This window comes from Chenopodium album, chromosome 7 (genome assembly GCF_948465745.1).
Source record: "Chenopodium album chromosome 7, dcCheAlbu1.1, whole genome shotgun sequence".
NCBI classification, from domain to species: Eukaryota; Viridiplantae; Streptophyta; class Magnoliopsida; order Caryophyllales; family Amaranthaceae; genus Chenopodium; species Chenopodium album.
In genome coordinates this window covers 72,643,101-72,660,156 of record NC_137840.1, presented here as the reverse complement: position 1 = coordinate 72,660,156, position 17,056 = coordinate 72,643,101, and the positions used below count along the sequence as shown (strand labels likewise).

The following is a 17,056-nucleotide window of genomic DNA, read 5'->3' as shown; positions in this document are numbered from 1 at the left end:
TATTTTTTTTTGACGAGTAAGTAACCCTTAATTCAGTAATGTATAATTGTGTATTTAATTTTGAGATTGCAACATCAAGGGTTAAGGTTACAGGGTTTGGGTTTGGGTTTAGGGAGGAAATATCATGTCCTACTTTTCGTGTCCCATTTGTGTTCCACTCATTTTGATTGATTGTCATAATATTTTTTGGCCTATTAAATTTTGAAAAGTGAATTCTTGTTATTATGACAACATGATTTAAACGGGGGGTTTAGGGTTTAGCAGTTAAGGTTTGTGATTAGGGTTCATTTGTCTATTATTTGTTGGGACAATTGGAGGCAAGTTTATGAGATCGTAAATAATCTATTTATGAATAGTCCTTACAACATACAAGTGTATCATACTTACATGAGCAATATACATAAAATAGGCAAATAACACCCAAAGCCCATACAAACCTACCAAAAAAATTGAAAACAAAAATAAGGTTTTTGTTCAAATTCTTATCCCCCCGAATCTTGATTCCAATCTACATCATTGTTTAAGAGTCCAAGCACCATGAAAGCCTAAAGGAAAAGTCAACGATTTTGGAACTTCAAATTTTGCAACGACTGCTCTTGCCTCACCAATCCGTTTTGAATCCAAGATCACTAAATTACACATTCGTCGCGAGACCACATACTGCAACATATAAATTATAATTTAGTTTATACTGAGTGGTTTATGATATATTATTAAATACATACGTACTGGTTTGAATTATAATATATGGATACACAATTTTTCATGTAACATGAAAAACCTTACATATTATTCGTAGAAAAGATTATTCAAAACTCACCTCCACTACCAAAAGATATCCATTGTCTTCATCACCAAACGATCCTTTGTTGACAAACATTGGCTCCCCAACAAATCGACGAATACCAGGAGACCATGTACATACTTTTTTAGTTAACTTATCAAGTTTGAGTATTGTTTCAAAGGGAAAATGTGATAATGTTTGATGTGAACCACAAGAAGCTGCTGTATACACAAATCTATGTTTGTAACCACAATATTTCGGATTAATCATTGGAAAATCTGAAGATTTTGCGCGATTGTTTAAACGTGTTATTGAACATTCTCGATGTTTTCCGTTCTTATCTAATCTGATTGTCACCTGTAATAATTTGCGAGGAAAAAAATTTAGGAACAACTAACTAAAGATTATGAAATATGCTTACATATATACTTAAATTATTAGGTTGGGATGTAATATAAAAACTTAAAAAGTAATATACTTACCTCAATGAGTTGAGGCAAACGTTGCTCCTTCCCTTCTTTACAGTTCATCATTGAAGGGTCTAATTTATCATTTTGCCAATTGTATCCTATCAAAATTTAATGTAATGACAATGAATATCTATATGTTGAAAAGGTAATTCATTATTTGGTGAAATTAAAAACTCAGATATATATATATATATATATATATATATATATATATATATATATATATATATATATATATATATATATATATATATATATGATGTTGTTTGTTTTGCTTAATTTCTTGTGGGCATTTAAAATTCCCATGAATTTTATTTTGGATTTTTTGTTTGGTTGACATAAAAAAAGTAAAAATGGGGGCAATGCCAATTCGGCAATTCATGGGAATTTTGACTTCCCTCAAAACATGGGAATTAACTTACCCAACCCCCCTCCCCTTGGTAAGTTACAATTCCTATGAAAATTTACTTCTTCCGTTTTTAACCAAACAAATTTCATGAATTCCCATGATTTTGATAAAGGAATTTAATTCCTACAAATTGTTATTTCATGGGAATTTTCACTTCCCTGATAAACCAAACTTATGTATATATTCATTTGTAATAAAAATATAAATTGCTTACCAAACATCTTTTGAAAGTTGAACCACTTATAAGCACAAGCAGTAGCATGGATTTGAATCCTAAGGTTTCCATCATCATCAACGTTCTCGAATGCATTAGCAACATGTAATAGCCACAGTTGTGGAGCTTCTATAGGTTTTCTCCAGTATTCATCAGAATTACAGTTGGTTGTATTGCTTGAAAATCTAGGAAGGATGTAAATGGAAGATGTTGGCTTGTTATGGTTCACTGAAAGAGCTGATATCATAGGTGCTTTTCCAGATATAGCTGCCATTGTTCCTGTGATATTGTATCAAACATAATGTAAGTGATTTTAGCTAGGTAATAATGCATTAAACCTTGTTTCAATGGTTTAACCAATTTTAATCTAATGAAAATTGATTATGATGCTCTGGTGTACGTTTTTGCATATAGTTATAGTAATCGTATGTATATTTATGTATTTGATTACCTAACACGTCCAACTTTACGTGATTAGTGAACAATATGTAATGTGTATCGGTAAAAGCCCAATCATGAATCATTGAATGACCGGAAATGTTGAATTCTCTCTTTTGCAATAATTTGAAGTTTGGATCGAATTCTGTCAAAAAAATACGGAGTATAAAATAAAAAGGTCATTAACTCGTTACAAGAATGTTAGTAGCAAATTAATACAATAAATTAATGATCATTAACAGCCTCTTATAAGAAAGATTGTTATTTAACCATCTAAGCCAACTATCAACTATATTATAAACATGAAAATAAATGCATATAATTGATAATCACAAGGTCTAATTAAAAAAAAAAAAAAGACATTATGAATATCAAATTCATATAATCACAAGGAATAATTAAAGTAGCAACTCGGTGCAATGCCTGGGTAACACATTAGTGATGCATTAAAAATATGTTAGATGTGCAATAAGAATGTACTCCATATATAATTAATACATCATAATTAAAATGAGTTATCACCAACTATATTTATTGGAGACTTAATTGCTTGGAGTTCATATATACTAGAAATATGACAAAGTTTAAAATATGCAAGTGAGTGGGAAAATATAATAACTTTGTATACCATAGAAAGTGTAGTGACTTCTAGGAAGTATCATATCCTCTGCGTTACATGCCATAACGATAAGTCGTTTTCTTTGAGCGTCAACCTTGTAGTGTGATAATAATCTTTTGGATGGCATTTTGAAAAGTCCTGCAAATTGAACAAATGATGCTCAAAAAGTGTTAGAAAGAGAAGTAACTTCAATTTGATTCATTAAATCAAACGCATATTTTTATAATACGCACCATGGAGTATAGGCTTCAATATACGGGCAACAACATCCCAAGCATGAGATCGATCGACACTACCTTCAATGATGTTATTATCATCATTGAAAAAATTGAAACTTCCAATTGTATCCAAAGTTTGGGGATCAATTTCATACGGAGTCCCACCTTCCCACAAACAAAACAAACGTCCACCCCATTTTAAGATGCTAGTATTTGCCACATTTTTCATCACCTTAGTATTTGCAATCATTTTACTACCTTTCAACACAGAAAATGGGCCTCTATGAGTAAACCTCCAAGACCCACTTATTGGGTCACATTCTTCCATTTGGGCCTTAGTTTTAACATACTTAGCTGAGAATCTCACTTCTCCCTTCGGCCCATTAATTTCAAAGGCCCTTAAATACCCGTGACCATCGAGCGGGTGGATATTTGATCCATAATCATCAATGAAGAGGCCCGGCCCAGTAAGATAGTATGTACCTAATGGGAAGTCTTTTGGTAATGCACCTTCAATGAGTTTAAGTTTAATAGGATTTGGTACTTCCAACCTTTGTGACATGAACAAAAATTGGTAGTCCCAAAATGCCACGATCTTCTCGTCGATAATTTCTTGGGTTGAAACCCGTCTTTCAGGTACGACAATGGGTGTAGGTTGGATAGTGGTGGCTTTACGACGGAATTGTATTGCACGGGGTACAGAGTTTTCTGGTGTCCGAAAGATAGTCGGAGTAATTATGTGGCAAGGCTTAGCTAGCATCTTGAGAGAGATTTTGAAGAGGAATTTAGACTTAGGCTAGTAAGTGGTGGATGGGGCTACTCCAAGAGATTGGTGTTGGTATTGGTATTGCTATTATGCTATATATAATTGCATTCCAAATAAGTGTTTTAGCCCGATTGAAGACTCTCCAATAGTGTTGGACATTATTTTTGCAATTTTTTCTTGGTGGGTCCAACCACTACAATGAAAATGCACACAATGTTGTTAAAATTTTTCATGGACAAATGGCAGACATACTAGTTGTTTCACTTTGCCATAAGTATGTTTGTTAGTTGCTTTTACATGTTTGTTGCCCTTAATGGAATTTCATTTTTGTATTGAATTATTGATTTAGTAAATTGTACAACTCTAAATCACCTACTTTGGTCCATCACCTATCATATTATTATAAAATCCATCACATTATGAGTTGTTTGGGTAATTATTTTGTAGAAAATGAAATTGGCTCTTTAACAGAATCATCACTTATATTCTATCCGTCTGAAAATAACAGTCACATATATTATTTTAGAAATTTCATCAAACAAAAAATTTGGCGTTTATCTTAATATAAACCTTATACAAATATATTTAAAAACACATAAAAATGCAAATGGATTAATAAAATGTTAGAAAGAGTTTCATAAATGATAATCGTATTTCTTATTATAAATTTGATTTTTTTTTTTAATTTTATTTTTATGTCAGGATGAATATTCAATCCCGAAGAAAATTTGATGCCCTGCAAATCTAGCAACATCCTAAGTTAATTTAATTACTTCTCCAAGTAACTCAAATGTCACCACGACAAGAATTGATCATCATTAAACAACTGTATTTAACAATAATAACACAATGGAAGTAATATGATTCTCAATGATTATATGCTTGATCATATTAGTATTAATGCTTGTTGATGTTGGCTTGGTCCCTAGCAATGACAAGAAAAGGATCATATTTATAAAATAAAACTTATATTACTAATCGTTCATTTGGCATCATCATCATAGATTTAATTGAAGCTAAATAGCAAATTTGGTTCAATCAAGTATTAGTGCTAGTGCACAACCTCTTTGTATGGTTTGACTTTGTTGTTGTGCTTCCTAATGGATGCATTGGTTTACTCCATATTTGGAATATTAGTATTTTTTGTACCCAATTGTAATGATGGTTGTCTATTATTTGTCTAGGCACTCAAATAAAATTGACGATGTTATTACTATATGATCTAGATGAAAAAAAGATATGCTTTTGTATGGCATGATCAATAATTCAATTATAATTCTTGGTTTGATGTTTTGAACTATTTTTTTCGAATATAAGTGTTTGACAAGCCATCTTGATTAATGGACAATTTGGTTTTGAGGGAACTTTATAGGGATGAGAATTCTGTAGCCCATTACCTAGCTAGGATAGAACCTTTTGGTTTTGAGCAAATATGGAAAAATCATTGTCCTCCCAATGTTGCTCCTTATGTACTAATGGAGAATTTGTCCAAATCTTGATTAATGGTACTTAAAGCTTTTTCCTCAAAAAAAATTAAATAAATAAAAAAAGACAAGCCATCTAGGATGCTTATAGGCTTCCGTTCAAGCAAAAGTAGTTGAGAACGGATAACCTAATATATGAATGTTTGATTAGTGATCGGAAAAAAATTCTCAACCACCATAACCAAAAACGATAACAAACAAGCCTATGGTGGTTCCGGCATGTGGGAGTAACAACTAAAATCAGTGAATCAGCAACTTAAAAACCTGCCACAACAGCAAACAACGTGGCAAACACAAACACTAGCTTTTATGACCATCTTTCAAGTTTCAACAAGTCTTCCTTTATTCTGAAAAAATACAACTCTCCCGCCAAACCCTCCTCCTTCAATCTTCACTACCATTGACGGTTAACTTCAGAGGAGAGAGAAAATGGCTATGTCGTACGAACAACGCCTGAAAGCGGCGGCGAAGACTATAACGGCCGCCGATGATTCTCCGGCGCCGTTCAACTGTGATGAAATCGGAGTTACGGCCACCCTTAAACCTCACCAAATTGACGGCGTTTCATGGCTTATTCGCCGTTATCTTACCGGCGTCAACGTTATTCTCGGTTCGTTCGACAATTCTCTCTCCTTTTTTTTCATTGAATTTTTATGATTTTTATGCGTATTAATTGATGTTAAATTATTTATGAGGAATTTTTTTTTTTGAAAACCTAGGTTGGTTTTTTTGTTTGATTATAAGTGGTGTACTTTGTTTAAGCTAAAATGAGATTAATTTGAGTATAGAACCCTAATTTTATTGCATTTTGTGGTGAAATGAGGATGATCATTATGCTTAGTAGTTAGTTTAGAGCTCTATGATGATTAATTGAATGTTGAATTAGATTATTGCTTAGATTGATGGAGGTGTTATTGCTAGCAAAATTTGTACTAATAGGTAGTTGTTCGACATACTTTTGATATAAGAGGTTTCGAATAAGTGATATTTATCGGGTTTTCTAATAACCTTTTTTTTGGACTAGTATATTCAAACTAATAGAGTAATAGGTACTCTAATGCCTTAATGCATACTTCGTACCAGATATTACCTGCACTCGGAGTCTGGATGGTGTATCCCGGTTTTGAATGAACAAATTGTTCTACTATAATGAACAAATATCGGATATGTTCATTGTTTTCGAAGCATATGTTAATGAGTTTCATTGCTGATTTCATAAAAGGATTAATATGTCTGTTATATTTGAACTTTATAGATTTTGAAATTATATGATGTTTATAACTTTTGAAAAATTTGAAGTATATGATCATTATTTATGTACTAAATATTCCTAAGTTTGAATTATTTGTTCTTCCAGATTGATAGCAGTTTATAGTAACTGTTGCTTTGTGTTACAATGCCTGACAACAAAGGGGTTTGGATCATTACTTTTTTCTCTTTACTTACATTTATATGCTCGTGTATTTGCAGGAGATGAGGTATGATACCTTCAGGAACCCTGCAGCTATGTGTCAAATACTCAAATTTCATATTGCAACATGTTTATTTTATAAGTGTAATGATGATGAAAGTAGAACATAGGCGTCATCATGATGTAAAGCATCTTGAAGAATATTAATATATTTGATTTTGTCCTTGGTTCTGTTTTTATTTTCTGGTCTGAAATATTGGCAGATGGGATTGGGTAAAACTTTGCAAGCCATCACTTTTCTGGGCTACCTGAAGTTCTGTAAAGGATTGCCCGGGCCATTCTGTGAGTCAACATCTTTTGATCTTTTGGATCATACATCATTACTCATCTTTGTTGATTCCTTAGCTGATTCAAATGTCTTTCTAATTTATGCAGTGGTCTTGTGCCCCTTAAGTGTGATAGATGGTTGGGTGTCAGAAATAGAGAAATTTGCTCCTAAGTTGAGGGTTCTCAGTTATGTTGGTGATAAAGAGCACAGGCGTATGCTGAGGAGGACAATGTATGAATATGTTCAAGCACAATCTTCATCTACTGATGTATGTTTTGATTATGATATGGCTTTTGATTACATGTGAATTGCTGCTCCATTTTTTTTTTTAAATAAAAATAAAAATGCAACATACACTTATATATGCTATGGTAGTTGAATTTGGATTCTGAATGGATTGCAGACGCCTTCATTACATTTCGATGTCCTTTTGACGACATATGACATTGCGCTGATTGATCAAGACTTCCTTTCACAATTTCAATGGCATTACACTGTGATTGACGAAGCTCAAAGGCTTAAAAATTCTTCAAGTGTAAGTTGGACACCTCATGCTCTTTCCTAATTGTTGAAAATAAATAACTTATGCTGTGTATGTTGGAACTTGGAACTTTCAAATATATAATGGTTTGTCCTCACTTTGTGGAACATGTTGTCTTCCAATTTCTTCTTTGGGTGCCATAGTGTAGGAGAGAGACTGAATCTTACTTTTAAAAGAAACAATTTATGTGAAATTTGGGATAAGAAGTGTTGTCATTTGAAGAATTTCAGCATTCTAAAAAAGGAAATGATGGAATTAATTCAAAACATCCTAAAATGAATTAGGTAGAAATAGAATAAAAACCGAGGAAGTACTTGGAATGCTGTAAAAAGTAAAACTAAAACTCTCAAACCTCCTCCCTATTTTTGTGATGAATGTGGATTCTATAATATCCCCAATGCAAGCTAAAAGATTATCCCTTTCTTGGCAAATGCCTCCAATAGGAATGTAAATAAAGTATATTCAATACCGAATACTAAGCTATTTTGCATTTTATGAAATTTTAAAGTGCCTCACCCACAGGTTCTGTATGGCGTGCTCAAAGAGTGTTATGTAATGCCACGACGTTTGCTGATGACAGGCACACCCATCCAAAACAACCTTACTGAACTTTGGGCATTGATGCATTTTTGTATGCCATCTGTTTTTGGAACATTGGAGCAGTTTCTTCACACATTTAAGGCTGTAGGAGATGCTTCTGCTGGTATTCTTTCTTCACAATCTCACATTGCTTAGTCAGTTGGCTGCTACCTCTATTTGAGGTTATAAAATTGTTTTCAAGTTTTTTCAGTAAACTTTTCTAGCTATTCTAACCATCTTATGTAATGAATGACTTAAGGGAGGGTATTATGGGTAGTTTAGTATGTTAGTAATTATCAATTGTAGTTTGGGAAATTTGGTAAATCTAGTATTATTAGGTTAGTAGTTTGTAACCTTAGTATAAGTAGAGGGAGGGTAGAAAGAAAAGAAGGTAGGCAGAAATTTGTATTGAAGGAAACCTTGGAGAGTATTGTATCTTCGTCATTATAATGTATGAGCAGCTAGATACAAGTTAGCTGTTAGCAAAGCAAATGATTGAGCAACTTATCAACTTATCCTTAAAAGCGACGACAACATGGTCTTAGGCTTTAGTGCCTTTGTTATATATGTATATATTTTTTTTGTTATTTATTTATTTATTATTATTATTATTAGAATTGGCAAGAGATTGATAGTTACTAATGGATGTTTGTCTATGAAATGTGGTGTGTCTCAAAACATAAGTCAAGAGTGTATCTTAGAGGTAGAGGTTTCAAACTTTTAATCAGTGTGCTCATATGGCTGAATGACCCTGGGATTGATTTACATGCCATTGACTAATAAATGGGGTTGTTCACTCAGCCTCTATTTTCAATTTGCTTCCTACTGTTTGCAAATGGACATGGCATATTATTGGCATGTAGGCTGCAGTTCTTACGTCTCATTTACTCTTGTTACGTCTATGCTTGTGCATCTTGGCAAGGAGTGTACCAAAATAGTCTATGAAGCAAGGAAATGATGGCTTAAAATTTCTATTTACTAGATGTTCCCAGAAAATGAGTCTCCTCTTTTGTTCGATTTTGTATTTTTTGTTAGCAGTTTTGAATGAAAGTTGGTTATTGTCTAGCTGTGTCAAACTATGAGCAGAAATTTAGTGTACATGATTTCCTGTTCCTAGTTCTGAGCTCTGATGCACTTTGTACAGCACTTTCATTTTTTCTTTTATTGCGTACTTGACCTCGAAAAAGGAGAAAGGGGTTCCTGGTGAATAAAATTGGAAGAAAACACAATTTTATCATCCTTTACTTTTCTTGGTTGAATGAATTGCTAATTGCTTTGAGCACATATCTGATGACTTGCATTTGTCTATATAAGTATTTATGAATACCTTTTAAGAACCATTTAAACGAGTTAAGTCTATTTGCTTATAATTTAAGAACAGTTTAAAAATTTTACAGTGAACAGCTTATTTGACTGAGCGCTTTCTTTGTTTTTTTTTTTACTTGAAATTTCCTCATCAGGCCATGATGGTGCCGCAGTTAAGGAGCAGCTTAGCACTTTGAAGTGCTTGCTGGGAGCGTTTATGCTACGCAGGACAAAATCTAAGCTTGTTGAATGTGGAACTCTTGTGTTGCCTCCTCTTACTGAGATTACAGTGTTGGTCTTCTATTACCACTTACTGCGTTAGTTATTTATTTATTAATTCATGTTTGTTATTCATCTGCAAATTTTGTAAGAATTAACCTTAGGTAGCTAAAATAAATTGTATGACATAAAAGAATATTCTATTTTGCAATTCTACAGGATGGTACCACTAGTAGCCTTGCAGAAGAGTGTTTATACATCAATTTTAAGGAAAGAGCTCCCTAGACTTCTTGCTTTGTCTTCTGCAACATCGAATGTCCCATCATTGCAGAATGTTGTAAGTCATCTCCGCGATTATACTCTTGAGACTGAAGTACTGATCATATAGTTTTGACAGTTGATCGCCTTGTTAGTGGTAAAATATGTTGCTACATTATGTCCCGAATTCTGGATAGGTGTCCTTTATGCGGTCTTTAATAAAAACAAAGACAATCTCCGAGTCATTATGCTATCCTTTCTGAGGAAATATACTTGCAGCTTATAATAAGAACTGAAAAGAGAAAACAATAACCCTCAATCCAAGAGTTTGTGTATTATGATCTTTGTATCCTTTTGCATTGGGATTTGTTATTAGTCTTGCTTGGAATCCTTATCCATCCCAACAGATATCTATCTGATCACGCTAAAATGAGACACTTTTTAATTTTATTATGGTTCAATTTCCTCAAGTTGAAAATAGATTTTGCTAGAAAATTCTCTATAATTTAACATGATTGACATAACTAAACTTTTTCTGTTAATTGACATTGTTTAGGAGTACTTTTGGACTTGGGCAGCTACTGTTTTAATATCGACTATCTTTTGTTATTGAGATTTAATATTTGTATATGTTGTGTTTGTTCAGGTAGTCCAGCTACGAAAGGCATGTAGTCACCCTTATCTCTTCCCTGGTATTGAACCTGAACCGTATGAAGAGGGTGAACACCTTGTTCAGGTGATTTTTTTTGCACGACACTGCGCTTGCATGGATTTTTTTTCTTTTGGTTTGGGGGGGGGGGGGGGGGGTTGGGGAAGAAGAATTTTGGTGCAACAGAGGATTCTACACTGGACAAGTTTTTTTGGTGTTCATGGTGGTATCTTTGTTTTGCCTCGGTTTTAATTGGCTTTTCTTTGGTTTGCATAGGATAATGTATGTAAATGCTATTTTTCCATTATTGTATGTTACAAACATATTGATAAGAACATATTTGGTTTTACTCTGTTTCAGGCTAGTGGTAAACTTATGATTTTGGATCAACTTCTTCAAAAGCTGCACGAATCTGGACACCGTGTTCTATTGTTTGCTCAGATGACCCAGACCCTTGATATTTTACAGGTATCTTCCTTTATTTTTCACTTGAGGACTGTGAGAAAGCATAATTATGTTTATGTAGATTGGTTTATAAATTGAGAATACTTTCCCTGGATGTTTAGGATTATTTGGAGTTACGTCGTTACTCTTATGAGCGCCTTGATGGGTCAGTTCGAGCCGAAGAGCGTTTTGCTGCAATAAGAAACTTTAGCCATCTATCAACCTCTGGGAATGCAAACTCAGTATCCAGTGAACTTGGTGCTTTTGTCTTTTTGATATCTACAAGAGCTGGTGGTGTAGGTTTGAATCTCATGGCTGCTGACACTGTATGTCCTACTTCATTCGGTAGTGTGTATAGAAATTCTTTCAGTATTTCCTAGTTTTCTCTGGGGATGTTTAAATATCGCATTTAACATTGTGCCGTTTGTGCATATTTCTGTCCATCACAATAACATTGTGCCGTTTGTGCATATTTCTGTCCATCGCAATATTTTATTGGACTCTCCAGAGGTCCTATGCACATGCCCAAGATGTAAAAGATGGTGTCACTTCGTTGAAAGTTGAACTTTTGTTTGGAAACTTTTTCATTCTTGCAAGCTCTTTTTTCATAGATGTTAGTATGCTTGGAATATTCCTAAGAAAATAGGTATTTTGTGAATCTGTAACCAAAGTCGATAGTTTGGTTTTACTTTAAAGAATTATGATTTTTCTTGTCTCTCCCTTTTTTTATTCCTTCCTATGGGGTGGGGGTGGAGAGAGGGTGTTGGAGTGTACTTTTGTGAACACCTTGCAGTGTTACATAACAAATTTGTATTCAATGTCTAATAAAGTGCTACTTCAGTAGTTATTAGTGTAATTGTTTTTGTTTTTTTTGTTTTTGTTTTTTTTTTTGGTTTTAAGTTGAATCTGATATGAAAAACTTTCTGATTGAGGAAGTTTTTAGATTCCATTTATTCACATGCCATGTAATAACTTTGTCTGTAGCCCGCGTTGTACAATTCTTTAAGATTACTGTCTTCTTTGCCATCAATTGCAGGGTTGGCGGGTTGCAGTTAAGAATTTTTTTTATTCGTACCCATGGTATATGATATAAATTTAGTGATTTTATCAAGTAAAATTGCAGGTTGTATTTTATGAGCAAGATTGGAATCCTCAAGTTGATAAACAAGCATTGCAGCGCGCACATCGGATTGGTCAGATGAACCATGTGCTGTCAATAAACCTTGTTACAGGGCGTTCTATTGAAGAGGTGAGATTAAGTGGTTAGTTAAGGTGCGGGAGTCACTGCATTAACAAAGGTGACTAACAAGTGTTTTCTTCACTGATTAGGTCATTATGCAGCGAGCAAGAAAGAAATTACAACTTAGTCATAATGTCATTGATGATGAAGCTTCAGAGCACATGGGGAAAGAACTCTCTGGGGCAGGGCCTGGCGACCTTAAATCTATGATATATGGGTTGCGTTTATTTGATCCTGAAGAGAGTAGTAAAGAAAATTTCAGTGAGCCAACGCTGTCAGAATTAGATGCATTGGCTGCTGGAGTGCTTGCCAAGCGCAATGAGAAGAAATTTGACGAGGAAACTGGGAAGTTTGCATTGACTCCAATTAGTCTAAGTGGAAATGATTTTGGGATGGAGAGGGCTGATGTTACTATAAATGTTGACCCTGGTCTTGATGAAGCTTCATATCGTTCTTGGGTAGAAAAATTTAAGGAGGTATCAGAATCGGTTGATAGCACTCCCGTGGAACTGGAGAGTAGGAGAGTGACATCCGAGGAAAAACTTCAAAGGCTCGAGGCTGCGAGAAAGAAAGCAGAGGAAAAGAAGTTGGCCAAGTGGCAAACGCTTGGATACCAATCACTTTCTACTCCTGATCCAATCCTGCCAGTAGATTCTGATTTGATGTCAGACCAAGGTTCTGTTAATTTTGTCTTTGGAGATTGTACAAATCCAGCTGATGTTTGTCCGTCTGAGCCGGCCGTTATCTTCAGGTAAAGCTGTTGTTTTTGATATGTGTTCAGTTGTATTTTGTAGAGTCGAGACATTTGGGCAAGACCATAAGAGTAATGAGTGGCCTTTCTTTCTTATTTGTTTAGTTATTTCCTTTAATTTGCTGCAACCGTGTATGAAGTTTCAGTAGGGATCAAGCTGAAGTTTGTGCCATGCATTGGCAACTGGGTTTGGGGGGGGGGGTATCTGGTCACAAAACACTTTTATCCTCTGGGATTTTACTGGGTTTGCTGTCATGTTTTGACATGATATGGGGGATTAGTTTATGTCTTTTACCCTTTGTTTGGACATGAGAAAATGGAGAGAAAGGAAAGGGAACAAGTTCCCTTGTTTGGATATTAGCTTGCAGAAGAACGGGAGGGAGAGGCTATAATAAACGAGCCGTGCCCAGTTGATCTGCCAGATCAACGAAATTTGTTTATCTTGGGGGTATAATCGTCTTTTCATCTACCAAGTGAAGGACACATGCGTAATTTGCTACATAGTCTTTTGGATGGCCAACTAACAGTATCAAAGGCAAGTTGCATAAAGTCATCGGACAGCTGTAAAAAGTACAAAACTATTGGCCAAGCTTTTGCACATATTTACATAATATGCCACCAGATTAACAAATTTCGTTAATCTGGCAGATTAACTTGTATTTGCCGATAATAAACACTATCCCTCCAGAATTGGAGTGATTTGGAGGATATATGGAGCTCCTCTTTTCCCTTCTCACTGTATCCCTCCCCTTCATTTCCTTTCTATCTTGCTAAACAAAGTGTTAAGGATAAAAGTCTGATATGCACAATTGTCCATGTTTAAGCTGAAAGTCTGAATTTATTCTTATCTCTTCTGTATTGTTACATTTTTTCAGATTCTCTTTTTATTTCTCTGTCTTTTTTGTTAATTTTTTTTTTTCCCCCTGGGGTTGCTTTGAGTTTTGAGGTTGAGAGTATGACATAATATGTTGGACAAAGAATGCCCTTATTGAAAGATCAAGGTTTATGTGCGAGAAATTGAAGGGTTCAATCCTGACCTTAACTCTATTCTCTGGCAATATATTGGAAAACAGGCTGTGGCTTGGGTTTAGCCATTAAATACCAATAACATTGACACTTTAAATCCTAAGCTAAGCAGAGGATGCATATAAGAAATAAGCACACCCGTTTGTCCTCTGGCTATATCCTCTGTGGCCTCTTGTTATACTCTTTTTTTTCCTGTGCCTTCCTCAAGTTATATAAGCTCTTGAATGCCTACCTAGAGTCAGTATGATTTGCTATAATGGTAGCCAACTTCACACAGTAGTCTCATACTTTATATTAGTTTAGGTGCGACATGACCCCCCCCCCCCTCCCCCCCCCCCCCCCCCCCCCCAAAAAAAAAAGAAAAAAGAAAAAAGAAAAAAAAAACACACACACACAAAGAAAAAAGGGATACTGAGAATGGGCATATTGCAAAATTTATGTATGCTTTGTTCGACTGTTTATTGAATTCTGTACTGCAATTTTTGGTATCAGTATGATGATTTCTATCGGAAATAAATTTGTTTGTCTATCAGCTGTGTTGATAACTCTGGAACTTGGGGCCGTGGTGGCATGTTTAATGCATTGGCCAGACTCTCCAGTAAAATTCCAGAGGCATATGAGCGTGCATCTGAATGTGGAGACCTTCATCTTGGAGATCTTCATCTAATAGAAGTAGATGGTAAGTTTTCATGTTCAGTTTCGTATGCGTTTAACTTTGAATTTTTTTTTATCGTTGGCTCTTAAATGGTCCAATACTCAAATTCTTTCTGATGGTATCCTAAAAAGTCACTCCTTTTGCTTTTAGTTCCTTTCTCAAAGTTGTAATGCACAAGAAACTCGAAAACAAATAGTTTTACTGTGAATTAAAGTTTGAACAAAAGGTGCATTGACCAACATCGATTCACTTATCTTTCTTCGTCTTTTTTAATTTATTGACTTGCAAAAGTGTACTTGAATTCTCAATTGGAATTTTTTTTTTTTTTTTTAATGTGTGAAAGTTATTAGTTAATGATAAATTTATTGACACTTTGTTTATTTTTATGGTAGTCATTTTTAGCTTATGAATCAAAGTATTGCAGACAACCACCATTTTCTTTTCTTCTTCTTCTTTCCCTTTTTTTTTTTTTTTTTTTTTTTGGGTGGTTATAGAACTGTTGTGAACATTCTATTAAGTTTCATAATCTCAATCCTACTAAACTTATCTTTGCTGACTGCTGGGTCACTATAGGTTGGAGAACTTATCTGTTTTTGGTCTCTTTCTGGTACAATCAGCACTTTCATCTGAGATCTGAGTGCTTGTTATATAGCAACTTTAGTTGATTTGCCTTCTATGTGAGCTATAGGAATCTGAGTGTTTCATCACTGTATATGGCTTCGAAGACCTTGTGGGTTTTTGGCACATCGTTTGGTGGTTTACAATGATCAATGACTACTGTATTGCTATGTTAGTGATGTAACATCTTGGTGGCAATGTGGCATGCAGACGCTGAAAGCGAGCGGCTCAAAGATGGTGGGATGCCTTGGTGGGTTGCCTTAGCTGTGGTTCAGTCGTACAATCCCAGGCGTAAAATTCCACGCAGCAGTATCTCTACAAGTGATTTGGAACTTTGCTTATCCAAAGCATCATTTGCTGCTGCCCAAAAATCTGGTAATATATATTCTAACTTGTTGGAGTTGTTAGGGGTTCTTGGATCAGTGGTGCTGTGTTGATCAAAACTTGAAACTGCATTTATCATTGATGTTATTATCAGTAATAATATGATGACAATGATCTTATCTTGAAGTTAAAAATTTGAATGGTTGAATACTTTTCTTAGTGCATTATTATCACGTGTACTGTCAACAGTGTAGATCATTGTCCTATAGAAACTGTAGTCATAATCTACCTTGCTTTTTTACAGTCTTCCTAATATCACCACCACTTGTATGACATCATGACCCTGCTGCTTCAGTTGCTGCTGCCGAATATTATTTACTGATTTCATTGTCTTAAAACTAGCTGAAGATTGTGTTGAATATGTTGTTACCTTCTTATTTCCGTTAAGTCCTAGAACTAACTGGCTCTTGACTAGTAAGCCACTGGTTTATCGATTCTGCTCACATTTGTAACTGATTGCCTTTCGTTGTTCAGATTCATAGTGCTTGTCATTTCAATCTGATCATTCTCCTTGCAGGAACTTTTTTTTCATTTATATTTATTTTCATGATGAGCCCTGGCAAAGACCCTTTTTTTTTTTTTTTTTTTTTTTTTTTTGAGGAATGGCAAAGACCAGCCTTTGGTTCCGAGTCCACTTGAAGTCCTGATTATTTTCTGCAATAATCTGTGGCTGACTACATTTTCTTACGTAAATTACGTGAGCAGCCTCTATCCACATGCCACGTGTTGGGTATCAAGATGGATCAGATCGAGCAATTTGGTACTCTACTGAGCGTCTTCTGCGAAAATATTCCTCCATATATGGCATCAAGATTTATGTGTAAGTCTCCGTTTATTCTCATATATTTATGTGTAAGTCTCCGTTTATTCTCAAATATTTTATCTCTCAAATAATACCCCAAAGTTGCAACTAAAAAAAATCGAAGGTAGTATATATATATATATATATATACACACATATATTCCCTGTAGCGAGTTGTACTTTTACCTGAACTTGAATTATGAATTCCTTTTCCCTCTGGCTTCTCTGTACAGGTATTATTACAGGAAGCCTTCAAGATAATGAACTGTTACATGTCAATCATTTTGGTGCTGAAGAAGAAATGAGTAAAAAGTAGTCCAAGCTTTCATTTGGTACTTCTTAGTTCTTTATTCTTATCCATCTGTTGTTTACCAACTTTATGTGCAAGACAGTCAGCTACCATAACCCATGAACCCCCCCCCCCCCCCAAAAAAAAAAAAAAAA

General features: G+C 34.6%; 2 protein-coding genes across 2 annotated transcripts; one reads left to right on the top strand and one right to left on the bottom strand.

The window, feature by feature from the left end:
* Window positions 1-314: 314 nt before the first annotated feature.
* On the bottom strand, window positions 315-3,972 carry LOC145638427 (carotenoid cleavage dioxygenase 7, chloroplastic-like). Its single transcript, XM_081689395.1, has 7 exons — window positions 3,168-3,972; window positions 2,944-3,072; window positions 2,329-2,460; window positions 1,878-2,156; window positions 1,267-1,352; window positions 821-1,141; window positions 315-660 (listed from the first exon to the last, which is right to left on the bottom strand). The coding sequence occupies exons 1-7, from the start codon at window positions 3,910-3,912 to the stop codon at window positions 514-516; spliced, it is 1,839 nt and encodes a 612-aa protein (XP_081545521.1). The 5' UTR covers window positions 3,913-3,972; the 3' UTR covers window positions 315-513.
* A 1,619-nt stretch (window positions 3,973-5,591) lies between these two features.
* Window positions 5,592-17,017, top strand: LOC145638426 (putative helicase CHR10). The gene is made up of 17 exons (XM_081689394.1): window positions 5,592-6,012; window positions 6,873-6,880; window positions 7,077-7,155; window positions 7,249-7,409; window positions 7,545-7,676; window positions 8,205-8,385; window positions 9,722-9,857; window positions 10,005-10,122; window positions 10,690-10,779; window positions 11,053-11,160; window positions 11,259-11,462; window positions 12,260-12,385; window positions 12,466-13,127; window positions 14,687-14,832; window positions 15,637-15,801; window positions 16,516-16,630; window positions 16,846-17,017. Exons 1-17 carry the CDS (start codon window positions 5,832-5,834, stop codon window positions 16,871-16,873), a joined length of 2,640 nt encoding a protein of 879 aa, XP_081545520.1. The 5' UTR covers window positions 5,592-5,831; the 3' UTR covers window positions 16,874-17,017.
* Window positions 17,018-17,056: the final 39 nt, after the last annotated feature.

What these genes read in the sequence shown, in the direction of transcription:
- LOC145638427 (XM_081689395.1), bottom strand. Translation starts at nt 3,912, where the DNA reads ATGCTAGCTAAGCCTTGCCACATAATTACTCCGACTATCTTTCGGACA. An exon ending in ATTGAAGCCTATACTCCATG is followed by an intron (nt 3,073 to 3,167) that starts GTGCGTATTATA and finishes TTCAATTTGCAG; the next exon opens with GACTTTTCAAAATGCCATCC. An exon ending in GATATCTTTTGGTAGTGGAG is followed by an intron (nt 661 to 820) that starts GTGAGTTTTGAA and finishes TATATGTTGCAG; the next exon opens with TATGTGGTCTCGCGACGAAT.
- LOC145638426 (XM_081689394.1), top strand. Translation starts at nt 5,832, where the DNA reads ATGGCTATGTCGTACGAACAACGCCTGAAAGCGGCGGCGAAGACTATA. An exon ending in GGCTTAAAAATTCTTCAAGT is followed by an intron (nt 7,677 to 8,204) that starts GTAAGTTGGACA and finishes CCTCACCCACAG; the next exon opens with GTTCTGTATGGCGTGCTCAA. An exon ending in TCATCTAATAGAAGTAGATG is followed by an intron (nt 14,833 to 15,636) that starts GTAAGTTTTCAT and finishes TGTGGCATGCAG; the next exon opens with ACGCTGAAAGCGAGCGGCTC.